This window comes from Myxine glutinosa, chromosome 8, assembly GCF_964187855.1.
Source record: "Myxine glutinosa chromosome 8, kmMyxGlut1.1, whole genome shotgun sequence".
Classification (NCBI taxonomy): Eukaryota; Metazoa; Chordata; class Myxini; order Myxiniformes; family Myxinidae; genus Myxine; species Myxine glutinosa.
In genome coordinates, this window is record NC_136268.1 from 47,963,602 (window position 1) to 47,990,734 (window position 27,133).

Below are 27,133 nucleotides of genomic sequence, written 5' to 3' on the forward strand. Positions count from 1 at the left end.
GTTGACTGCGACCAGAAAGGAAGTCTGAAACCATGCGTGGAGGAATATTGCAAGTTCTTGTCAAAATAGACACTATAGTGTTTCAGATGTATTGGATGCCATCATAGTTGCTGCAAAATAATTAATGGGGTGTTGTCACAAGTGTTCAAATCATAATCGCTATCGCATATAAACTATATCGACCAGTTTTCTCCATCAAAATCTATGATGTTTCTGATGTCAAAAACAGTTAATCTTAATTAGCTCGTACTGGTCTTTTCATTTCACAGAGATTATTCTCTCACACAATGTTAAAATGAGGTTTTCTAATTGATCGGTTCTGCGGTTCTTGACATCTTTGAAAAAATATGCACAAATCCTACGTGGCGGTCAAGCATTTGCCCCAATCAGATTCATTGAAGGATATGCACTAGATATGATGACTTGGAACACTCCTGTGAAGGTTAAAATCTATCACTGTTATGGTGTCAAAGAAATACGAGAGACAAGATTTGGCTGAATAATCCCAAAATAAATAAATAATTCCAGCAACAACAACAGGCTTCCAGCTTACACCTTGGAAATCCAATAATAACCACAATGCAAATATTAGGCACAAGGATAAGAAAACAACTAGCCAGTATTAATTTTCTGCAGTTGCCAAGACAAGGAGGAAGTGATACAGTCTAACTAGAAGTAGCAAACAAAACTGTCGTCATGAGACTGGACAGCCACCTCACACATTCTGATGACAAATAGCTCCTCCTTGGCCTCCAGCCTGGAATCAAAAGGCAAATGACTGACTCACAAAAATTATGATAAGTATCAAGTCAGATTTCGGTACTGATGAGTTAACACCAGACGACAAACCAGACCCCGAAAGAGCTAAAATTGACAAAGTGAAGGCCAGATGACATATGATGGCTTCTCTAGAAATGTCTTGGAAGAAAAGCCACTGCAAGGGAAGTTTCCTTGAATTTATATAGTTTCTTCGTTGATCTCAGGTCTTCGTTGATTTCTTGAAGCTCAGGATATTATTCCGGATCCAGGAATTTTTTTTTCTGTTTTACTGCATTAAAGCTTTTATTCTTATTCTTAAATGATGTTTTTCTCCTCTAATTCCGAGATATATCAAAATAAATTCTCTGAAAGTTAGGGCCTACTTTCTTTTTCATTTATTGTTTTGGGGAGAGGGGATGTTAAACAAAACGTATTATTCCAACTTGACCCACGGCGGGAGTATGCGCTCTACTGAGTGGCGTTCTACTTTAAAAATTAAATAATTCTCAAATCCGAATCCATATTCAGATCTTCACCAATATCGAATCTATTCGTCCTTGTCAAATACCCAACCGGTCCACCAAGTTTCGTCCAGATCCATCCATAATTTTTTGACATATCCTGCTATGTATCGTGTTTGGCCCTATCTCCCAATGGTGAAGAATCACTTTAAAAATTCTAGTAGCCGGATCCGAATCCGGATCTTCACCAAAATCTAATCATTTCGTCCTTGTCACATACGCTACATCCTTGCCAAATTTCGTCCTACTCCGTCCACAACTTTTTGAGATATTTTGTTCACAAACAAACAAACGAACGGACAGACAAACAGACAGGGGTGAAAACATAACCTCCATCCACCTTTGATGGCGGAGGTAATAACTGTACACTCTGTCCTCCACCCTTATGATAAAAAAAATCTCGTGAAAATACAAAAATATCTCCGTCAAGAGAAAACCTCTCACTCCTAGAACTCCAATGGGATGATGCATTGTTTTGAAATGTAGGATGGCGAAGTTATTCAGATGTAATTCACTGCTATCTTGGTTATTTGCAGATAAGTTATTTAACTGCAATATGCCAATATTGTATCATGGATACAGAAATAACGATGACATTGTATTTAACTCATCTCATGATGACGATTTTGCATCTTTTATCGACCGCTGGACTGTTTTGGTGTAAAGACGTCTTACGAAGACTTGTGGAGGCATCCAAGGAAGCTTCTTGCACATTCTTCTTCCATAAAATTCTGAACTTCTCCAGCGTATGAATATCTTGAGTCAAGAATATACTGCCATGGTCATGCCATTTATTGTTTATCTTTTTAATTTTTGGATTCTTTGTCCCTATGACATTGAGGCCCACGAAAAGAGTGAGGCGACAGAGGGTAAAAAAGAAACGATTTGGCAATGGGTCAGCAGGGCAACAATCAGGGGAATTAACGAACAGGAAAAGATTAAGGGGATGAAACACAAGGATAGCAAACCCGAACGAAGGAGGCCCAAAAGAGCACATGATCTGGACAAGGACACGCAAAACACAGCACAAAACCACACAAGTGAAGGTACTAAATGAGATGGGAAAATGCAATACATCAACAAATGAACATCTAAATTGAACAAACAACCAAACAAACAAACTGTTAGACAATATTATTTTGAAACATGTACGCTTAGTTTGGAAGGTAGTCTCTAAAAATAGAGAAAATGGGATCTGGCCATGAAGAAACCAAGAGCATGCCTATTTTTTTGTTTGTTTCATAATAGCCGTCTCAAAGCCATCAATAATCATTCGCACCCTCGAGGTTAGGCTAGTGTAATGCAGTTTTTAAACTAAAATATTGGCTCTTTGCGGGAGATGTCAAATAATTTTGAAGCTTGGATTTCCACAGAATCTAGGAAAGACAGGAGTGAAGTGAGGCACCAGCTCAGATGGGAGAGAGCAGTACTCCATTGATCAATACACAAAGATCTAGAAGACCGAGATCATATTTACCATGAAAGGTCTTGGTACAATGGAGGATGCCCAGTCTGCAGCCAGCTTTGAAGGCCAACTTTTGAAATATGGTGTGTCCAGAAGAGATCATGGCTGATGGTAAGGCCCAGAAGTAAAACAGCATGAATCTCTTCCGGTGGTTGATTGCAGTAATAGATAGCTGAATTTGTTTAATGATCCTTCCAGAGAAACAGGGTAAGAATATTGTCGTGCGGACCCTTTGGTTAACACCAGGGACCGCGGAAGACCAGAACGGCTTTAATGGAGGCGACGACCAAACGCGGCTTCTACTTATGAAACGCGGCAGGAGGAAGGGAAGTGGAAAGCTGCGGCAAAAGTGCTTACCTGGGGCATGCCGACCGCGGCTTCGATCCTGTGGGGAATTAATGTACTCGACAAACAAGATTTCAAATGTACAAAAATAAAGATTTATTCCCGGCACCCGATAACAATGAAACGTGACGGAAATCAAATAATGTAAATCCTATGTTGGGATCCCACACACCAGACTCAACAACAGAAATGAGACACAGGAATGGATTAACAAAAGAAAAACGTCCGTTATGTAATTGTGAATGTTCCGTGGGTGCGGCCTTATCTGTCCCTCGTCGTGTCTTTGGCTCCATCGACATCCCACGCGGCCCTCTCTGACCGCCTCCGAGCACCACCAGGCCTCGCTCCAAGCACCACAAGGCCTCGCTCCAAGCACCACGCGTCCAACGCAGGCTAGCTGCTCCACACGAGGTTGATCTCCACTCACGATCGGTCTGCCAAGACGAAGAGAGCGTGCTGCACAAGACGAAGCGCCGGATGTCCAAGAGCAAGCAAGAAGAGTGAATGATGTCCAAGCACGAAGAGCAGAGCAAATGGCATTTGGGGCGCCCTTAAATAACCTCCCGGTGACGTCAGCCTCGGCGCGCCCCCCAATCAGCGCCTTCCACCGCACCTTCCAGGTTCGCGCCTCTCGCGCTCGTTGGCTGGAGGTCTGCGCCTACCGCGCTGCCCTTCACTCGTTCCCTGTAGCGTGGTCATAGCGCGTGGCACTCAATGTGGCTAGGCCTGTCGGAGGTGTAACTGGCGGTGGCCATCATCGGCGGTGTCCTGGCCTGGTTTCCTTTTGCCTGTTCTCTTTCGAAGTCCTTGTCAGGGAAGGGAATTATTTAATGTTGCGCTAAGGGCCTGTCTAAATGTCTATGTTGGTGTGCAGTGCCATAAGGGACAAAGCTTTGGCTACACAGGGGCTGTTATCTTTAATCCCTACTCTATCTAACACTCGAACATCCTGGTATGTTCACAGGTATACTCTTACCCGACAAACCACCTAAACACAGCCTTATTACAGGTAGATTCCCTATCACGACAGTCGGATACCTACCTACACAGATCTATCTCGCTCTAGATATTGTGCTACCCCCAGACATAACAATATGATACTTACTTTGATAGAATAGCATATTTGTAGTGTCAGATCAGCATTTGATCCTTTCTCGAGAGCAGCAGCTGATGGCCTGTTGGTGGGATGCGGTATCATGTAGAATAAATGTGGAGTCAAATGCAAAAATAAAAATGGGTTTCATGAGCTTCAGTGAGATCAGTAAGGAACAGGATTGAGCCCAAGGCATTGCCTTGAGGCCTGTGTTAAAAAGGAGATTATGGGATTCCATTTAGAGATATGTACTGACAGTGTATGTGAAGGAAACCATCAAGCCAGGAAAGAAGATGTCATATTGTGCCACATACACAAAGCATTGCAAACAGAACAAGGTGCCTGGCTATGTCAAATGCCCAAAACATGTCCAGACACAGGCCCTGCTCTCTTGTTTGAGATTCAGGGTGTCCATCTATTGTTCCGACATAATCATTCTTCTACAATCTATATCCAGCTTAAAGTACTCGAAGATGCATCCTATGTAAGCATGTATACTGAGTTATTATTAGGAGCTTAAAGAAGACAGCATAATTGTACATCAAAATTTCAGCTACCCGTGGTTATTTTATGGTAAGCACCTTATCATGACGAGTTGAGATGCAAGAGAACAGCTCAATGTATCTATGGTTTTGGAAGTTAATTTTTGCCAATTGACTAGCATAGTGAAAGACCCATCACTAAATGGACTGAGAAAGTTGGTGCAAAGGCCATACCATCACAGATGATTAGGTCATCAATAATATATTGTTATGTTTGTAGGGAGTAGGCAGTGATTACCTTAGTCCAGGTAGATTTGCATAGGTAGTGTGCTCCGACTGTCGTGAAGAAGAAGAAACCCCATGTATCATAAGTAGGGATCCGGTAGACCGTATGTCGTGTAAGCGTGTATCTTCATTCCCATCACGAGGGGTGGGGTTATGTTAATTAGTTGGGGATTATGGGTAATTAATCCCCTGTATGTAATGGCCTCTGTTATTTTTCCTCTGTTCCTTATGAGAAAGCACACACATACAAAGCCAGGCAATCGCGCATTTATAACACTAAATAAAAACCAACTGGAAGCAGGACATTGAAAACTACTGCTGATACCACCGACCTGGTGAGCAGACAGGAGGTCTGTAAAGCCATGCCCCGAAGAGCAGTGATTGGTCTGGAATTTGGTTCAAGCAAGGACTGCTAAGATGGCACTCGCTGATAGGAGCGGACACGGAGACATCGTGGGATGACGTCAGAGCCTTGAAGACAAAAGACGTTGTTCCGGCATTTTCTGCCCCTTACACCCGGGAGTTCATAGCGGACTGTGGCATTTTTGCTCTCTTGCGTGGGACATTGGTGCTGTGCAGCCGGCATTTTATATCCCTAACTTTGGGTTTTGACAATCGTGAGGAAAGGTGGTCGCGGCTTGTGGACTCTGGTGCGTTTGGCCGTGGCTTTGTGACAGCTGAGGGCCGTGCCGAGTGAACCGGAGAGGCGGTGGTGCTGTGTGGAGCAGAGACAAGTGGATGGGCATGGCTTGCTCGCTGCGCGCTCGACGGCTAGAGGAGCGAACTGTGCACGGAGGCCTGGTTCCCGTTCACGAGCTGCGCGGCAAAGCGTGCTGTTCCCACCAAGGACGTGGGGGTTTTGACGATTCTCGACGGGGTTCAGAAGTCGCTCGCAGCTGAGTACATACCTACGCATTATTTACTGTCATTTATGTATCCCCTTTGTGTTGTATACGAGTCTGCATGGGGGTGCTCCATTTAGGAATTTAGTTTTACTGTGCATTCTTTTGTTACCGGCATTTTCTTCAACTAGGGCATGCCCGTACTATATATATATCTAAAATTATATCCCCCCCCCTCTATTTACATGAAATGGTTTGGTCCATTCGCAAAGCCAAAGCGAACGGCTTGCGAGTACGGTGACAATCCCCCCCCCCCCTCTATTTACATGAAATGGTTTGGTCCAAAGCGAACGGCTTGCGAGTACGGTGACAATCCCCCCCCCCTCTATTTACATGAAATGGTTTGGTCCAAAGCGAACGGCTTGCGAGTACGGTGACAATCCCCCCCCTCTATTTACATGAAATGGTTTGGTCCAAAGCGAACGGCTTGCGGAGTTTGGTAAAGAAATCGCCATAGCGTGCACAAACGCGCAGGAAAGCGAAAGAATCGCAAATTAGTTTTAATTAGTTTTAAAACATAGTTTAACGCCAACATAGCGGCAACATAGTTTGCCAACGTGAAATAAATGAATACGCTCTCAAATGTGCCGTCCGAGGCAGAGTCTGTTCGCCACGTTCGGCACACGTGATAGCTCGCTGCTCTCTGATTGGTTGAATCGTTTTTTGGACATAGCTCGCTAACTACTTGTCCGATTAATATGAAACCTTGAAAAGGCACATCCTCGGGTCCCCAGCAATATACCTGGCAAGTTTCAAGTATATCGGACCCGTGGTTGTCGAGAAACAGCGGTCACAGACAGACACACAGAGATTACTGGCATTATAGATAGACTAGGGCATGCCCGTACTATATATATATCTAAAATTATATCCCCCCCCCTCTATTTACATGAAATGGTTTGGTCCATTCGCAAAGCCAAAGCGAACGGCTTGCGAGTACGGTGACAATCCCCCCCCTCTATTTACATGAAATGGTTTGGTCCAAAGCGAACGGCTTGCGAGTACGGTGACAATCCCCCCCCTCTATTTACATGAAATGGTTTGGTCCAAAGCGAACGGCTTGCGAGTACGGTGACAATCCCCCCCCCCCCCTCTATTTACATGAAATGGTTTGGTCCAAAGCGAACGGCTTGCGGAGTTTGGTAAAGAAATCGCCATAGCGTGCACAAACGCGCAGGAAAGCGAAAGAATCGCAAATTAGTTTTAATTAGTTTTAAAACATAGTTTAACGCCAACATAGCGGCAACATAGTTTGCCAACGTGAAATAAATGAATACGCTCTCAAATGTGCCGTCCGAGGCAGAGTCTGTTCGGCACGTTCGGCACACATGATAGCTCGCTGCTCTCTGATTGGTTGAATCGTTTTTTGGACATAGCTCGGTAACTACTTGTCCGATTAATATGAAACCTTGAAAAGGCACATCCTCGGGTCCCCAGCAATATACCTGGCAAGTTTCAAGTATATCGGACCCGTGGTTGTCGAGAAACAGCGGTCACAGACAGACACACAGAGATTACTGGCATTATAGATAGACTAGGGCATGCCCGTACTATATATATATCTAAAATTATATCCCCCCCCCTCTATTTACATGAAATGGTTTGGTCCAAAGCGAACGGCTTGCGAGTACGGTGACAATCCCCCCCCTCTATTTACATGAAATGGTTTGGTCCAAAGCGAACGGCTTGCGGAGTTTGGTAAAGAAATCGCCATAGCGTGCACAAACGCGCAGGAAAGCGAATGAATCGCAAATTAGTTTTAATTAGTTGTAAAACATAGTTTAACGCCAACATAGTTTGCCAACGTGAAATAAATGAATACGCTCTCAAATGTGCCGTCCGAGGCAGAGTCTGTTCGCCACGTTCGGCACACGTGATAGCTCGCTGCTCTCTGATTGGTTGAATCGTTTTTTGGACATAGCTCGCTAACTACTTGTCCGATTAATATGAAACCTTGAAAAGGCACATCCTCGGGTCCCCAGCAATATACCTGGCAAGTTTCAAGTATATCGGACCCGTGGTTGTCGAGAAACAGCGGTCACAGACAGACACACAGAGATTACTGGCATTATAGATAGACTAGGGCATGCCCGTACTATATATATATCTAAAATTATATCCCCCCCCTCTATTTACATGAAATGGTTTGGTTCATTCGCAAAGCCAAAGCGAACGGCTTGCGAGTACGGTGACAATCCCCCCCCTCTATTTACATGAAATGGTTTGGTCCAAAGCGAACGGCTTGCGAGTACGGTGACAATCCCCCCCCCCTCTATTTACATGAAATGGTTTGGTCCAAAGCGAACGGCTTGCGAGTACGGTGACAATCCCCCCCCTCTATTTACATGAAATGGTTTGGTCCAAAGCGAACGGCTTGCGGAGTTTGGTAAAGAAATCGCCATAGCGTGCACAAACGCGCAGGAAAGCGAAAGAATCGCAAATTAGTTTTAATTAGTTTTAAAACATAGTTTAACGCCAACATAGCGGCAACATAGTTTGCCAACGTGAAATAAATGAATACGCTCTCAAATGTGCCGTCCGAGGCAGAGTCTGTTCGGCACGTTCGGCACACGTGATAGCTCGCTGCTCTCTGATTGGTTGAATCGTTTTTTGGACATAGCTCGGTAACTACTTGTCCGATTAATATGAAACCTTGAAAAGGCACATCCTCGGGTCCCCAGCAATATACCTGGCAAGTTTCAAGTATATCGGACCCGTGGTTGTCGAGAAACAGCGGTCACAGACAGACACACAGAGATTACTGGCATTATAGATAGACTAGGACGTGCCCGTACGTGGCGTACCCGTAACCGTACCGTACCCGGAACCGTACCCATACCGTACCCGTACCCGTACCGTACCCGTACCCGTGACGTGCCCGTAATGAATATGTACAAAATATAAATATGTATGTACTACAATCGATCGTACCTTACAACAATCAACACAGATTGCAACGTCAAATAAATGAATACGCTCTCAAATGTGCCGTCCGAGGCAGCGTCTGCTCGCCACGTTCAGCGTCACTATGACTATCCGTAAGTCCGGAAGTGACGTCCTCATTTGACTGTCCGGAAGGTCGCATATCGCAGTTACGATGAATCGCAAATTAGTTTTAATTAGTTTTAAAACATAGTTTAACGCCAACATAGTTTGCCAACGTGAAATAAATGAATACGCTCTCAAATGTGCCGTCCGAGGCAGAGTCTGTTCGCCACGTTCGGCACACGTGATAGCTCGCTGCTCTCTGATTGGTTGAATCGCCCGTACTATATCTATATCTAAAATTATATCCCCCCCCCTCTATTTACATGAAATGGTTTGGTCCAAAGCGAACGGCTTGCGAGTACGGTGACAATCCCCCCCCTCTATTTACATGAAATGGTTTGGTCCAAAGCGAACGGCTTGCGGAGTTTGGTAAAGAAATCGCCATAGCGTGCACAAACGCGCAGGAAAGCGAAAGAATCGCAAATTAGTTTTAATTAGTTTTAAAACATAGTTTAACGCCAACATAGCGGCAACATAGTTTGCCAACGTGAAATAAATGAATACGCTCTCAAATGTGCCGTCCGAGGCAGAGTCTGTTCGCCACGTTCGGCACACGTGATAACTCGCTGCTCTCTGATTGGTTGAATCGTTTTTTGGACATAGCTCGGTAACTACTTGTCCGATTAATATGAAACCTTGAAAAGGCACATCCTCGGGTCCCCAGCAATATACCTGGCAAGTTTCAAGTATATCGGACCCGTGGTCGTCGAGAAACAGCGGTCACAGACAAACACACAGACATACACACATACACACACACACACACAGAGATTACTGGAATTATAGATAGACTAGGGCATGCCCGTACTATATATATATCTAAAATTATATCCCCCCCCCCTCTATTTACATGAAATGGTTTGGTCCAAAGCGAACGGCTTGCGAGTACGGTGACAATCCCCCCCCCCCTCTATTTACATGGAATGGTTTGGTCCAAAGCGAACGGCTTGCGAGTACGGTGACAATCCCCCCCCCCTCTATTTACATGAAATGTTTTGGTCCAAAGCGAACGGCTTGCGGAGTTTGGTAAAGAAATCGCCATCGCGTGCACAAACGCGCAGGAAAGCGAAAGAATCGCAAATTAGTTTTAATTAGTTTTAAAACATAGTTTAACGCCAACATAGTTTGCCAACGTGAAATAAATGAATACGCTCTCAAATGTGCCGTCCGAGGCAGAGTCTGTTCGCCACGTTCGGCACACGTGATAACTCGCTGCTCTCTGATTGGTTGAATCGTTTTTTGGACATAGCTCGGTAACTACTTGTCCGATTAATATGAAACCTTGAAAAGGCACATCCTCAGGTCCCCAGCAATATACCTGGCAAGTTTCAAGTATATCGGACCCGTGGTTGTCGAGAAACAGCGGTCACAGACAAACACACAGACATACACACATACACACACACACACACAGAGATTACTGGAATTATAGACAGATAGTTTAACGCCAACATAGTTTGCCAACGTGAAATAAATGAATACGCTCTCAAATGTGCCGTCCGAGGCAGAGTCTGTTCGCCACGTTCGGCACACGTGATAACTCGCTGCTCTCTGATTGGTTGAATCGTTTTTTGGACATAGCTCGGTAACTACTTGTCCGATTAATATGAAACCTTGAAAAGGCACATCCTCGGGTCCCCAGCAATATACCTGGCAAGTTTCAAGTATATCGGACCCGTGGTTGTCGAGAAACAGCGGTCACAGACAAACACACAGACATACACACATACACACACACACAGAGATTAGTGGAATTATAGATAGATAAAGCTTGTATTTTTGTACATTTAAATTCTGTGTCGGGTTTGAGTTGATTATCGCAGGTTCGAAGAGTCTGGGTGGACCTGTGAAGGTAAGCTCTTCCCCCTCCTCACCCCCCCCCCCCCCCAATGACCCCACACACGTATTCTCCGCTATATTTTGACTGAACGCCTCGGAGTATAAAGCTCATTTGGTCATCCGTGTCGCCCTGCTGTGTTCAGTACAGGGCAGATACACGATAATACGTACGTCAAAAAAGAGCATTGAATATGGTGGCCACAAAAGCACCACAATTCAATCAACCTACCCTTCCTTAAGTCTAAAATGTTGGTCAAAAGTCATCCCTTCAACCAAAACTGTTACGCATACATAAAGTGACATCAAGTCCTCCACAATAGCTCGAAAATAAGATAATGTTTTCTTATAAACACAATGCCAACAAAGATTTATTAAATTATTAACTTAACATTACATGATCATATGTTTCACGACTCCTAACCAATCTATTTTCTTACATTTACAGGTGATCGGTGTCCACCCAGGTCATGGGCAGAATGATGACACTAACCATATAGATCCATCATCTTCAGGTTTACATTCTGCTAGTGATGCGATCAAGCATCACGCATATATTTGGCCACTCCTTGGAATAATCGTTGGAATGCTTATCCTCTTCATTATGGAGCGCATCTTCCAGATACTTTGTGGAGAAGGGGTACGTCTCCATCGAAAATTTAAATTGCATCTATAGTACTTTTATTCCTATTTATTCGGTTAACAGCATGTGGTCCATTAGGTCTATGTTATATCCGGATGCTCTAAACTAAACTCATTTCATTTACTTAACTTACCTTTGTACTATGTGACATCATTATAGCATTTACTTCACATTTAACAATAAAAATGGGTTTAATTTAAAAAATGCAAAATAAAAATGAAAAAAGAAAAACAAAAAGAAAAACAAGAAAAACGTTTTCACAATAAAAATGCTATACTGCTGCTGCTAAAGGCCAACACTCACAAAATATACTAAAGGTTTTTTGTGTTCACATGATCGTAGATGAGATAGTCAATTTAACCCTAGATAGATGTACCCTTGGATATACCCATCCGTACAGAATGTGTATACCCAGGGGTACACCGATCTAGGGTTAAGGTCCCTGCCCCAAGGCGGGATGCTCCTCAATGCTGCACCTCTGCTGGCACCACCCTAGATGATATTTTTGTCCCCCGTCGCACCGCGGAGCGAAAGGGGGACTATGGTTTTCCCCTCCGTCCGTGCGTGCGTCCGTGCGTGTGTGCGTGCGGGCGTGCGTGCGTGTGTACGTGCGTGCGTGCGTGCGTAAACGAAGGGCCGAATTCTAATTTGGTGTGTGGGTGCAACCCACGTCAAAATCCAAGATGGCCGCCGCCATGTATGTCTGCCGCCATGAATGTCTGAACCTTGTGAGCGGAATATCTTGAAAAATAACCGAAGTACCAACTTCTAATCTGGTGTGTGGGTGTATCTAGGCATAAGGAAGAACGCTTTTGAAAATTGGGTCACCACGTCAAAATCCAAGATGGCCGCCACCATATATATGTCTGAACCTTGTGAGCGAAATATCTTGAAAACTAAACGAACTAGTAACTTCTAATCTGGTGTGTGGGTGTATCTACGCATAATGAAGAATGCTATTGCAAATTGGGTCGCCACATCAAAATCCAAGATGGCCGCCTTGCGTCTTCCACTTTGTCAACTCGCATCACTTCACCGACGGGGGACCTCGGCGTAACGCTTGTTATACATTATTTTGCTTGGAGTCGATCCTATAGAATGACGTGCAAGTACGATACTAATGGAAGCATGTTCTTACTTTCTGTACTCCGTCTACCTTAATGATCAGGTGAGAGAGTGGGTTTTGGGTTCGAGGATAGTTGAGCGACATTAAGCAAAAATAACTTCTGAGTCATGTGCACCAGAAAGGGATAATTAATTTATTACACATACTAAGGGAAAGGGGATTCGTTTTCTTTGTTTTTTTTTATGCCTCCGCCAACAAAGTCGACGGAGGCATTATGTTCTTGGGTTGTCCGTCCGTCCGTACATACATACGTCCATCCGTCCGGGCTAAACCTCGTTTTTCTCAGCAACCATATGTCCGATTGAGAGGAAACTTTCAGGGTAGGAGTGACACCCGTGCAGAATGTTTTTGTGATAATTTTGACGTCATATGTTACGTGATATGGCAGCCATCTTGGATTAAAGCAAATAATGAAAAAAAGATTTCTCGGAAACCGCTGAATGGAAAAATTTTAAACTTGGCACATTGTCAAGTACTCCCAATGGGGAACAAAAGCATGATAATGATGACATCATAGGTGAAGTGGTATACCAGCCAAAAAATGGTTTAATCGAATTCCTTATCCTAAAAATCTGAAATTGCATGCACATGATCTATGACCCATTTGTATTGAAATATTAAATTTATGACATCATAGGTCACATGGTTTGGCAGCCATATTGGATTGAAGGAAAATATTAAATAATTATATCTCTGAAACCACTCACCCTATCGATGCAAACTTTTACAAATATCATCCAACAGCACTGTGGCATATAGTTTGAAAATGATGACGTCATAGGTCACGTGGTTTGGCAGCCATCTTGGATAGAAAAACGAACTTTATCCGATCAACACTAAACTTCACAAACGTTTTCCCCTACCCATACATATGCAAAGTGATGGCATCTACCTGTTGTGGGACTATGCAGAGGCATATTAGCGACACAATCGCATTGTTCTAGTTTTAAAATGTTTTTTTTTTTTTAATGAGATATCGCACACCACAAAGTCTTTAAGACCACTCGAGGTGGTGGCTACACAAAGGAAAATATAGTAAGAAATATTGTGGGTGCTAAATTTAGAAAATTCATATTTGAGTAAAGGGTGAGGAGTGAAGTTGATGGATTGATAATCCACTGTACTGTGCACCTGCTGGTTCTAATCTCATCTTCATCAGCATTACAGCCGTTTCGTGAAAGACTCGGGCCAAAAGTTTACCCCACAAGGAGATGGGATTAATTGGGGCCAATATAAAGAAGAATTATAGCAGAGAAAAGGAAGAAATCACCAAAAGTATTATTGTGAACCACCACTCAAAATGTCCAGTGTATAATAGATTTTCCTAAATTAACATTATGTACCAAAGCTAAATACATACACTTTAGCCCAAAGGACAAAGTACAAGTGAAGTCACACAAAGACATGATAACGCTTATCAAAGTAACAAGTACATCTTGTTCCAAAGGACAAAATGCATGGTGACCTCACTTAAAGCCAAAGGACATCGTGAATGCAAGGGACTGAAAATCTGCAAGGGTAGAAAGGAAAGGAAGATTATAAATGCGAGTAGACAGATTAGGAATTAGAGAAGAGTAGGATTGGGAATAGAAGTGAAATAAATAATTATATGAACCCTAACTATTTTCCATTTCTCAAACTTGTTCAAAACAATTTAATGTGTTCCCAAAGCACGTGTGGTAGTGCTGGGATTGCTATATAACAAGAATGACTGCACTGTGGTCACAACCTGTTACAAAATCTGGTAACAGGTGGATTGGGAAACGTGCAATTGCACCACGATTAAAAGATGGAGAGTAAGATTGGGAAACACATTTAACGTGCAATTAAAATATTAAGTCGACACCTCTCATCCATGTCAGCCTCCACCACGGTTTTTTTTTTTTTTTTTTTTTTTGTATACTGAATCGAGGCTCGTGAAAGAGCTAACATTTACTTCACAAACAAATCAACCAGACAAACAAAATATATAAAAAGAGGGAGCGGAAGACAAGATGGGGAGAGAAGGGGAAGCACACAAACACAACATTTGAGAGCAGGGAGATGTGTGGAAGGGAGAGGGCTTGGGGGGAGGAGGAAGAAGTATAAAACACAAGGACACCAAGGACTTCCAGGACAGAAGTTGGTATTTCAAAAAAGTGGAATTGGGGTGAAATTAGCGGGGGTAGAAAAGATCAAGGTTTTCGATGGGGGAAGATAAGAGATGGTGGTGAACAGCTGTTTTAAAGACCTGGAGGGTGGAGTGGGATTGAAGAGAGTGAGGGAGTTTGTTCCAGAGGCGGGAGAAAAGAGGAATGAAGGAGTGAAGGTGAGCAGAGAGTCTTGATTTTGGCAGTTTAACCATAAGAGGGTTGCAGGCAGATCTTGTGCGACCTGTAGGCATATTTGCGGGACAGAGCCCAGAGAGAGCTGGGGGGGGGGGGGGCAAGGCCAGAGAGGAGTCGGTAGAAGACGGAAAGACCACCAACCTGCCTGCGGTGAGTGAGTGAGAGGCCCTTGGAGTTAGCTTCATCGCGGGAGATTCCAATGATTCTGAATGCTTTGGTTTCAACAGCGTGAAGACGAGCTAGGTGTGAGGCAGGAGCACCAGCCCAGAGGGGAGAGCAGTATTCCATTGAGCTGTGGATGAAAGCCTTGTATGTGGTGAGGAGCTCGGGTGTGCCAAGGAAGGACTTCGCACGACGGAGGATGCCCAGTCGGCGACTGGCTTTGGAGGCCAGATTTGAAATGTGGTTTTCCCAGGAAATATCATGGCAGATAGTGAGACCCAAAAGCTTGAGTGACAGAACTTCTTGGAGAGGCTTATTCAGAAAGTGGATGGGAGGGTTGTCCAGTCGGTCTTTTCGGAGAGACATCGTAACATTGTGAGATTTGTCTGGATTGAAAGACATGTTCCACTTGTTTGCCCAGTCTGTGATTTTGTCCAGGTCTGCAGAGAGTGAGGAGGCTGCAGACTGCTGATCTGAGGGATGAAGAATGGAGAGACAGAGAGTAGAGTCATCAGCAAAGAGATAGAGAGGATTTTCAAGAGAGTCAGAGAGATCATTGATGAAGACCAGAAAAAGAACAGGGCCCAGAACACTGCTTTGGGGAACTCCAGCCTGAACAGGAAAAGGAGATGAGAGAAACCCATTCAGGGCCACACGTTGACTACAACTAGAGAGGAAGCCAGCCATGCGTGGAGATTTCCATGGATACCAAAAGAGGAGAGTTTGGTGAGCAGAGCGGGGTGCCAGACCATGTCGAAGGCACGTGATATGTGAAGGGAGACTGCTCTAATTTCCTGTTTGGCATTGAGGACATCCATCCATTGTTGAGAAAGCAGAAGCAGCATGTCCAGAGTAGAGTGACCAGGTCTGAAACCAAATGGATGATCAGAGATCAAGCCCTTGGAGAAGAGGAAAGATTTCATATCTGAAGCAATGATGGATTCCATGACTTTGTTGATAATTGGGAGAAGGCTGATTGGTCTGTAGTTGCTGGGATCTGTTTTTGCACCTTTTTTGTGCAAAGCGGTGATGTTGGCAGATTTCCAAGCAGATGGAAGATGACCTTGAGCAAAAGAGAGGGTGAAGAGAACAGAGAGAGGGAATGAAAGAGCGGAAGAACAGGATTTTAGGACACGTGGGCTGATGCCGTCAGGTCCAGTTGCAGAATCAGAGCCGAGGGTTGACAGAAACTTTTCCACCTTGTCAGGAGGAAAGGACACAGAGTCCAGGAGCAGCTGGGTACGACTGGGTACGGTGGGTACAGAGAGGGATGGGTTTGGGACACAAGATTTAGAGGCAAACACAGAGTTGAGGCATTCAGCTTTATACAGGACTTATATACTTTATATATATACTTTACATATATATAAACTTTATATATATACTTTATACAGGACTTTATACAGGACTTTATACAGGACTTTATACAGGACTTTATACAGGACTTTATACAGGACTTTATACAGGTTATACAAGAACGGACTGATTCGTCACATGGTCACGGATTGTTTAACCCCAATATAGGGCCGTTCCAAAATTAAGTAACACTTTTTTTTTAAGGAGGCACGTATACGTGCTAACAGGGTTACTTAAACCTTGCTAATATTTTTATTTGACATTGATAACATTTTTCGGGGTACCTCATCGTGAGTAACACTCAACCCAAACAAAGCCAATGGAAATCTAAAGTAACAATCCTAGGCAGTGTATGTTCAGCAGAGGCCTACAGGACTGATATCTTAGGCCCACCAGAGAACCAAGATGGTAGCCATATTATTTTGTCTGTGTGCCATGGTGGGTGGAATCAAGTGACAAATTTGGGTGGGGTCCGGCAGCTGTCCGACCAATGGGTGCACATTTCAAAAATGAACCCTCAACTTGAACCACAGCAATAGCAACAACAACAATGCGGAGCTCTTATCGACCTGTGACACATCGCAGGTAACAAGAAAGGGACACCATGAACATACTTTGTGTTTTCTCCTTCCACCTTCAATCTCCTACATCAAGTTTTGTGGTATTGTTTTCGTTTTCCTTCACCTTTTACTTTTCAGGGTCATGGCCACAGTCATGGTGGAAGTTTGAGTCCTAACGTTACTCTGGAGAGTGTTCCTGACAAACAGTTCCCTGCTTCTATCGGAGATCTTGTGATGGTAAGTTGAAATCCAGTTACTCTAATTGATTTCATTAATTCACAATTCTAAATGACCACTACCAACAGAATACAAGGAATCTTCCACCAAATGTGGTAAAGTATAAAAAAAACGTTTTGGCTGCCATCGCTTTCACTATATTGGGCAGAGCCGATTGGTTGAGAAAAGGTAATTGTATTCAATTTGAATTATTCTTTGCTCCTTTCATCTTGAGTATGCAGAGGATTAACGAAGATTTAATGGTACAAGGGGCCGTTCATATGTTCATGACGTACACAAGTGTGGTAGAAATTGCTACCTGCTCTCACTCCTTCGCCCGCATATACACCACATAATGTCCCCCTTTTTATGGAGCTCGCCCTTCACAAGGCCAAAGGCCACTCTAGGTGGGAACTACAGAGGTTAAGAGAGAGGGAGATAATAGAGAGAGATTTTAAAAAAGAGCAGAAGAAATCTTCTTGAATTGTGGAAGGTTATGGGATTGGGGAAAGCAGGACACTGGCAAGGAGTTCCAGAGTCGAGCAGCACGAGGAAAGAAGCTGGAGGAGTATGAAACAGTGTTTCCCGAGGGATAGATACAACATAAAGGTGTGAAGAAGCTCAAAACGTGTGCAGCTTTTGAAGGTACGCTCAGGGGGGAACAAGGTAGGTGAGACCTTCAGAGCACCTTCCATGATGATATCTGTAGAAGAGACTTATCTTACAGCAGCTGCAGAATGCTGGCGGGTAGAAATGGGTAGAAATGAAAGGAAGAATATAAATGCGAGTAGACAGATTCGGAATTAGAGAAGAGTAGGATTGGGAATTGAAGTGAAATAAATAATTGTATGAACCCTAACTTTTTTCCATTTCTCAAACTTGTTCAAAACAATTTAATGTGTTCACAAAGCACGTGTGGTAGTGCTGGGATTGCTATATAACAAGAATGACTGCACTGTGGACACAACCTGTTACAAAATCTGGTAACAGGTGGATTGGGAAACGTGCAATTGCACCACGATTAAAAGATGGAGAGTAAGATTGGGAAACACATTTAATGTGCAATTAAAATATTAAGTCGACACCTCTCATCCATGTCAGCCTCCACCACGGTTATACTAGAACGAGCTGATTCGTCACACGGTCACGGATTGTTTAACCCCAATATAGGGCCGTTCAAAAATTAAGTAACACTATTTTTTTTTAAGGAGGCACATATACGTGCTGACAGGGTTGCTTAAACCTTGCTAATATTTTTATTTGATATTGATTACATTTTTCGGAGTACTCAAACACAAACTCAAACTCAAACAAAGCCAATGGAAATCTAAAGTAAGAATCCTAGGCAGTGTATGTTCAGCAGAGGCCTACACATAGATATATTACTAGATGCCGCATGGCCTATCAGCGCTTGTTGTCGCGATACGTCGGAAGCGCCGCCATCTTGCGGAGGTACAACCAGCATGTGTGATCATTGGATCCAAGGCTAAAAAATAGACTCCTAGACCGTAGCTCGGTTAATAATGAACGGATCTGTACAATTAATACCTCATTTTAATGCTGAGGAAAATTTCTAATTAATAAGTTTTTCATAGGAGGAAAGTTGGGGGTACTGTAAAAAGCAGACCGGCCAGAATAAGCGGACCATCCAGAATCGCAGACCACCCTCACAGCAGGAGCAGACCAGACACTGAATAAACATTCTCTGTGACTCACAGGAAATTAATTAAGATTAGATGTACATATAACATGATGTTAAATATGGACTAACCAAATAATACTTTTTAAAAAGGCTATCAATTAAGCTCAATCAATTAATCCCTACCTCAAACAATTGTTGTGTTTAAATGCATGTACATGTATAACGCACATAATCCTGTCATCTAAGAAACTCGGTTTGTGCTTGGATGGGAGATGTGTGCATGGAAGGCTGAGTGTTGTTCTCTTGGCGCGGCAGAGACAGACACACACCTTTGTCAAGAGACAGACAAAGACTGGCACGGATCGACAGACACATACACAGACTCGCACGGCAGACACAGACACAGACCGGTGCAACAGAGACAGACCGGCGCAACAGAGACAGAAGACACAGACAGACCGGCTTGGCAGACAAACACCCACAGGCACGGCAGAGACAGTGTATGTATGCATGTGTGTGTGTATGCCTGTGTTTGTGTGTGTGTGTGTGTGTGTGTGTGTTTGTATGTATGTGTTTGTGTGTGTGTGTGTCTATGTGTTTTTGTGTGTATGTGTGTGTTTATGTGTGTGTCTGTGTGTGTGTGTGTGTGTGTGTGTGTGTGTGTGTGTGTGCATGCATGTCTGTGTGCGTTTATGTGTGTGTGTATGTGTGTTTATGTGTGTGCCTGTGTGTATGTGTGTGTGTGTATATTGCTGTGTTTATGCGTGTGTGTGTGTGTTTATGTGTGTGTGTGTATGTGTCTGTTTTTGTGGGGTAAAATGAGCGTATCTTTCATTAAAACAGCTGTTCACTACCATCTCTTATCTTCCCCCATCCAAAACCTTGATCTTTTCTACCCCCGTTAATACATCCCAAATCCACCTCTTTGAATCTCCGACATCATTCCGGAAATTCCTAGCAATGTCCATTTGTTATATTCTGTGTACCACTCGCCCCCCCCCCCTCTCCAACAACCTCCAGCCCTCTCCCTTCCATAGATCTCCCGATGTCCCTGCTCTCTACTGTTGTGTTTGTGTGTTTCCCTCTCTCTGCCCCTCTTGTCTCCCGCTCCCTTCATTTTATGTTTTATGTGTCTGTTTGTCTTTTTTTGTGTTTAATGCGTTAGCTCTTACACGAGCCTCGACTTTGTATACAAAAAAAAAAGAAATAACAAATCTTCATATGATCATCGATCATACGCCGCGCGCAGGATCCCAACCTCAATCTTGATAATCCGTGTAAATCATCCAGTTGTTTCACGTTCGACTCGAGTCCGTCAACGTGTTAACTTTTTAATTAAACACAATCAGTAATGGACTAATGGTGGTTTCCCGCTCATCAACACGATTACCTGAGTCCATCGACATGACTTACTTGTGGAATGTGATGCCTTTGTCCCTTGACTCCAATGTACGTTTATTTGTACAGCCGTACGCTGCACAAAATTGCGGCATTTCGCCGCTTTTAACTGCACCAGCGCGTCAGCTTTGAAGGACCTCCCCAAGATGGCGGACTGTTCTACGTATCCGGGGAGGTGTCGCGCGACATCTAGTGTTATATATACAGGCCTACAGGCCCACCAGAGAACCAAGATGGTAGCCATATTATTTTGTCTGGGTGCCATGGTGGGTGGAATCAAGTGACAAATGTGGGTGGGGTCCGGCAGCTGTCTGACCAATGGGTGCACATTTCAAAAATTAACCCTCAACTTGAACCACAGCAATAGCAACAACAACAACAATGCGGAGCTCTTGTAGACCTGTGACACATCGCAGGTAACAAGAAAGGGACACCATGAACATACCTTGTGTTTTTTTCCTTCCACCTTCAATCTCCTACATCAAGCTTTGTGGTATTGTTTTCGTTTTCCTTCACTTTTTACTTTTCAGGGTCATGGCCACAGTCATGGTGGAAGTTTGAGTCCTAACGTTACTCTGGAGAGTGTTCCTGACAAACAGTTCCCTGCTTCTATCGGAGATCTTGTGATGGTAAGTTGAAATCCAGTTACTCTAATTGATTTCATTAATTCACAATTCTAAATGACCACTACCAACAGAATACAAGGAATCTTCCACCAAATGTGGTAAAGTATAAAAAACGTTTTGGCTGCCATCGCTTTCACTATATTGGGCAGAGCCGATTGGTTGAGAAAAGGTAATTGTATTCAATTTGAATTATTCTTTGCTCCTTTCATTTTGAGGATGCAGAGGATTCACGAAGATTTAATGGTACAAGGGGCCGTTCATATGTTCATGACGTACACAAGTGTGGTAGAAATTGCTACCTGCTCTCACTCCTTCGCCCGCATATACACCACATTATGTCCCCCTTTTTATGGAGCTCGCCCTTCACAAGGCCAAAGGCCATTCTAGTTGAGAGCTACAGAGGTTAAGAGAGAGGGAGATAATAGAGATTTAAAAAAAGAGCAGAATAAATCTTCTTGAATTGTGGACGGTTATGGGATTGGGGAAAGCAGGACACTGGCAAGGAGTTCCAGAGTCGAGCAGCACGAGGAAAGAATCTGGAGGAGTATGAAACAGTGTTTCCCGAGGGATAGATACAACATAAAGGTGTGAAGAAGCTCAAAACGTGTGCAGTTTTTGAAGGTACGCTCAGGGGGAACAAGGTAGGTGAGACCTTCAGAGCACCTTCCATGATAATATCTGTAGAAGAGACTTATCTTACAGCGGCTGCAGAATGCTGGCAGGAAAGAGGTTCCAACGATGATGCCAAGTCATGCCCTAGCAGATGGATAGCAAACTGCTACATCCTGTCAAAGAGAGCAAAGAGGACTATCTGATGCACTAACCCAGACATGGGGAACATTATTCCATAAGAGGCCATATAGTGGCCTTATATAGATATAAGAGAGTTACCGGAGGGAGGTATGGTGTCGACAGCAAATGAAGTTGGAAGCACTTTTTGCGATACCGGAAATATATACCTCTCCCAAATAAGGTTGGGGCAGATATCTCAAGCAGACACAACTCTGGGAATTCCTGCAACAGAGAAGAACCTGTTGAAAATGTGGGAAAACATGGAGATCTTCGGGATATGGACATCAACTGAGTCTTCTTCACGTTGAATGACACAAGCCAATCCTACCACAAGTTTACCACACTCTCTATATCTTGACTAAGAGTGGTACTGACTTGGGTACGAGATGACGCAGACAGTATGCCTGGATAAGTTGTGGACAGTGCGGAATCATTGGGATAAATGCCTATCTGTGAAAAATGCCATCTGACAAGTCATATATGTAAAACAAGAGCAACATATGGCCCAAAACAGAACCTTGAAGAACACCTGCGTTGATGCCATGTGTGGGGGACGATTATCCTTCATGCACCACTGAAATTTGGTGATTGGAAAGTAATGCAGCGATAATAGACAGTATTTGTCCTGAGATACCATTGGACACTAGCTTATGAACAAGACCTCTGTCCCACGCTTTATCGAAGGCCTTAGAGATGACAAGTCAATCCTGGCTTCTCCACCACAATCCAAAGCCCTATTGATATGTTCAGTTATGGGGGATTAAAGATCACTAGTAGACCGAGAATGTCTAAAACCATACTGTACATCAGTTGGAGGTTTATTGGCTTCCAGGTGATCAATAAGTTGTTCGTTAATCAAAGATTCATAGACTTTACTCATGATGGGAAGTATGCCAATATGGTGATACTTAGTGGAATCAGACTTCTCTCAAAAACCTTGTACACTGGCACAGCCGATGCCAGTTTCCAACAATATGGGAATACAGACTTTGACAGACACAGATTGTATAATTTTTTAAGAACAGAAGACAGTTCAGGAGAACACATCTTCAGGCCAATGGCCGGAATTCCAGGAGGACTGATGGCCTTTGAGACATGAAGCCCCTGGATAATCTTGGCCACTCTCTTGGGTGTAATAGTAACAATAAAATGTTAGAGTTAGTCTGGGAGGGACAACCAGGCAAAGGATGTCCTTGATCATCAATGGTGGAGTTTGCTGCAAAATGATCAGAAAAGATTGGCCTTTTCAGCAGGGGAGGGAAGTACTTCTGGAGCATTGAAAATGACAGGTATCAATGTCTTATTTTGGTTGAGAACACTGTTAGCAATTCTCCGGAAATCTCTGGACTCAAGATATTGAGCTCGGATAGAATTACACACAGACTCTGCATATAGGAGCTTGACATTCTCTAACAACCTTTTACAGCAATTGCTTGCAAGTCGATGTAAATGTTGAGTCTGACGAGAGCCATCGTGGTGATACTTCTTACAGAAGTGGTAACGGTGGGCAATCGCAGCAGTTCTGGCAGGGTGAACCAGCGGTGGAAATGGCGTCTCACTTGAAACGTCTGAGAATGGATAAATAGCTCCATGCCAACACGAATCCACTGAGTAACCTCATGCGCAGCTTCTAATGAGCCATGACAAAGAACTGAGTTCAAAGAAATATCACTAGAAAGGAGTGGAATGCCTCCCAGTTAGCCTTGCCATGCTGAGAAACTGTCTGGTGAAATTGAGCAATGTCCGGTGGATGAGCAGTGGGTGAGGGAAAGGAATAAGAAATACGAATAGTAATGATGACGTGATCTGAGTTACCTGGTGGGGCGAGAACATCTTATAAATAAAAGTCATTTTCTGTGTGTGTGTGTGTGTGTGTGTGAAGCACCAATATCACACCAAAACTACTGGGCCAAATGCCACCAAACTTGACACAAAGACCAAATTGGACATTTTGGTGAACATGGGCTGGTGGTTTTTTATGACCATGGCTAATGATAATATTTGCTAAATTAAATTCGAAATTTATTACGTATTTAATGTGGTGGTTTGTAGATGTGGCCTTGATGTGACCCGTCCCTCCCACCCCTTCCCCAATACAAATTTGAGTTTCTCACTTCCTCCGCATCTCGTTTCGCTCGCGAGTTCAAAACTGTGAGACTTGTTTGAGAATTGCGTTGTTTTGTCGAGATTTTGCCTTTCGTGAGCCTGAGGTGAGTTCCTTTTTGGTGTTATTCTTATAATCTCGCTCACCTTCACTCTTTCATTCCTCGTTTCTCCCGCCTGTGGAACAAACTCCCACACTCCCTTCAATCCCTCTCCTCCCTCCAGGTCTTTAAAACAGCTGTTCACCACCATCTCTTATCTTCCCCCATCCATAACCTTGATCTTTTCTACCCCCACTAATTCACCCCAGATCCACCTTGTTTGAAATTCCAACTTATTTCCTGGAAATCCTGGCAGTGTCCATATGTTTATACCTCTCCCACCCCCCCCCCTTCACATGCCTCCCCCCCTTCACATGCCTCCCCCCTTCACATGCCTCCCCCCCAAAGCCCTCTCCCTCCCACAGATCTCTCGATGTCTCCATGTCTCTCGGTCCCTGCTCTCAAATGTTGTGTTTGTGTCCTTCCCCCTCTCTCCCCATCTTGTCTACCGCTCCCGATGTTATTTGTTTTATGTGTCTGTTTGTCTTTCTGTGTGATTAATGTTCGCTCTTTCACGAGCCTCGATCTTGTATACAAAAAAAAAAAAAAGAAAAAAAAAAGAGATAAACCTTAAAAAATTAATTATTCCGCCATTTCGTGTTCCCCTGTCCAGATTTTTTCGTTTCTTTGACAAGGCTGACCTGTCTGCAGACAAAGGTTCTGATGCATTATTTATGTGTATTCGCGAAAAATTGTGGACGTTAAAGAAAAATAAGAATCTCCTTTAACATTCTTCTGTAAAATCCATAACACTCCATTGGGTCATGCTCAATGGCTTAACATAGAAAAATACCCGTGCGAGGCTCTACTTTGTGAAATGCTTTGTCTTGTTGAGTTACTTCAGAGTATTTCTCTGAAATAATCTCAGAGTGGGTCCCAATGTCCGGCCGGTCGGCCGTACGTACGTAACATTTGACTAAAACATCTTCTCCTCAAAAACTACCTGACCGATATGGACCACATTTGGTACGATGTATCAGGACAGCAAGGTGGTATGGGGTTGTACTCCCCATTCGGATTCGCCCCCTATAGGAGGAGTTTTTGCCCCATATAATGATTGGTATTTCATTCAAAAATCTTCTCAGAAACCGACAACCGGATCCAAACCAAACTGGCCATGCAGCATCGGGACCATGCCCTAACCTTAAGTTGTGCTCCTCATGGTCATATCTCCCAATGGAAAGGGGGCCACGGGCTCCCTCTCCTAATCCCTCATACTCACTAAAACATATTTTCCTCACAAACTACATGACCGATATGGATCAAATTTGGTACGATACATCAGAACAATAAGGTATCATGAGGTTGTGCTCCCCATCCGGATCTGCCATCTATAAGAGGCGTGAGGGGTTTCTATAAGGAAAGGATCTATAAGATCTATAAGATTATATATAAGATTATATATAAGATTATATATTATAAGATCTATAAGATTCTATAAGATCTATAAGAGGAAAGGGGGTTTCACCTCAAATTGAGGTAACTTTTTAAAAAATCTTCTCACAAACCATGGGGAAGTAACCATCAGTCCACTACGGGGCTATTTATTTTTGCTGTGTCAGCTTATGACAGATACATGATAAGCAAAATAAAAGAAGCTTTCATTGTGTTCAACTCCCCTTGTATGCTTATACAAACAAATAGTTGAACGAGAATTCTTGTTTTTGCTTTCCAATGAAAACTTTCATCTCCTCTTTCCTTGTGCACTCTTGCATTTTCCCCTCATCATTTACTTCTCAGAGGCCTGGCTCCACTCATGGTGGACATGTGAACGTTGCCATTATCCTGGAAAACCCACCTGACAAACAGCCCACTAATTCTGAAGCAGATCTTCGAATGGTAAGGTTATTATACTTTTACCAGACTTTGCTTCATTCGTTCACAATTCCAATTTCCGCCCCAAAAAGCAAAGAAAACAACGTCCACCCAAGAATGGCAAAATCTATTTTTCGAAAATTGGACAGGGCTGATTGGTTTTTAAAGTTTTTTTTTTTGTCGTGATTTTCAGCTTGTTTATTTTAGGAATTTGAGAGAGAGAGAGAGAGTAGGCAGCATATTATTTGAGAATACTGGTGATAAATGACCTGCAGATATTAAGGCACATCTATTTCGTTTGTAAAAATGTATGATATAAATCAAGAAATCTGACACATGTCACATACTAGACCCAAACATTAAAAAAAATCCTAAACTGTCTTCTTTTTTTAAAGCTTTTTATACTGTCGTGGCCAAAAATATTGGCACCCTTGCACTTTTTCAAATAATGCACCATTTCTTCCAGAAAATTGTTGAAATTAAACAATCTTTTGGTATCCACATATGTATTTCTTTGGTTTGCAGTGGAACAAAACAAAAAAGCTGAAAAAATTACTAAATCTTAGCTTATTCCACACAGAAATCCTAAAATTGCCTGGACAATATTATTGGCACCTTTTAGAAGTTGTGAGAAATAATTAGATTTCAAGCAGGTGATTCTCCTTTACTTTGGGATTGAACTCACCTGTGGTGAGAGTTGCAGGTGCCTGCAATATAAAAATCACTCATTCAACCACAGAAAAGGGGTCAATCTGCTGTTTTGTGTCACTGTGTGTACCGCAATGAGCATGGAGAAAATAAAGAAAACCACATAATTGTCTGAGGAGGTCAGATACAAGATTATAGCGAAGCATGGACAATCACAAGGCTACAAGTCCATGTACAGAGACCTTGATATTCCTGTGTCCACCGTACGCAATGTTATCAGGAAGTTTAAGGCCATGGCACTGGAGCCAACATCCCTGGACGTGGCCACAAGAGAAAACTTGATTGAAGATTGCAGCTAAGGATTGTTTGAATGGTGGGGAAAGCACCTCAATCAACTGCCAAACAGATTCAAGCTGACCTTCAGACACAAGGTACGACAGTTTCAATTCCCAGTAGCCGTCGCCAACTCAATAAAAGGGGGTCCCAGGTAGGAGACCCAGGAGGACCCCACTACTGAAAGAGAGACATAAGAAAGCCCGACTGGAGTTTTCCAAAAACACATCTGAACAAGGCAAAGTCCATCTGGGAGAATGTCCCGTGGACAGACGAGACCAAATTAGGATCTTTTTGGTAAAGCACATCATCTCTATGTTTGCAGAAAACAAAATGAAGCCTTCAAAGAAAAGAACACCTTCCCTACAGTCAAACATGGAGGAGGTTCAGTGATGTTTTGGGGTTGCTGTGCTGCCTCTGGCACTGGGTGCCTATGTGTGAATGGCATCATGAAATCAGGAGATTACCAAGGCATTTTGGAGCACAACGTTTAACCAAGTGTCAGAAAGCTGTGTCTCCATCGAAGGTCATGGGTCTTGCAGCAGGACA

General features: G+C 43.3%; 1 protein-coding gene across 1 annotated transcript in view; it reads left to right on the plus strand.

The window, feature by feature from the left end:
• The window catches only part of LOC137432462 (zinc transporter ZIP4-like), a 93,345-nt gene that overhangs the window by 52,530 nt on the left and 13,682 nt on the right, over positions 1-27,133 (plus strand). The window contains exons 5-8 of the mRNA XM_068124421.2: positions 11,185-11,376; positions 17,049-17,147; positions 20,697-20,795; positions 25,529-25,627. Coding sequence (XP_067980522.1) covers positions 11,185-11,376; positions 17,049-17,147; positions 20,697-20,795; positions 25,529-25,627 — 489 coding nt within the window. The remainder of the gene's footprint in view (positions 1-11,184; positions 11,377-17,048; positions 17,148-20,696; positions 20,796-25,528; positions 25,628-27,133) is intronic.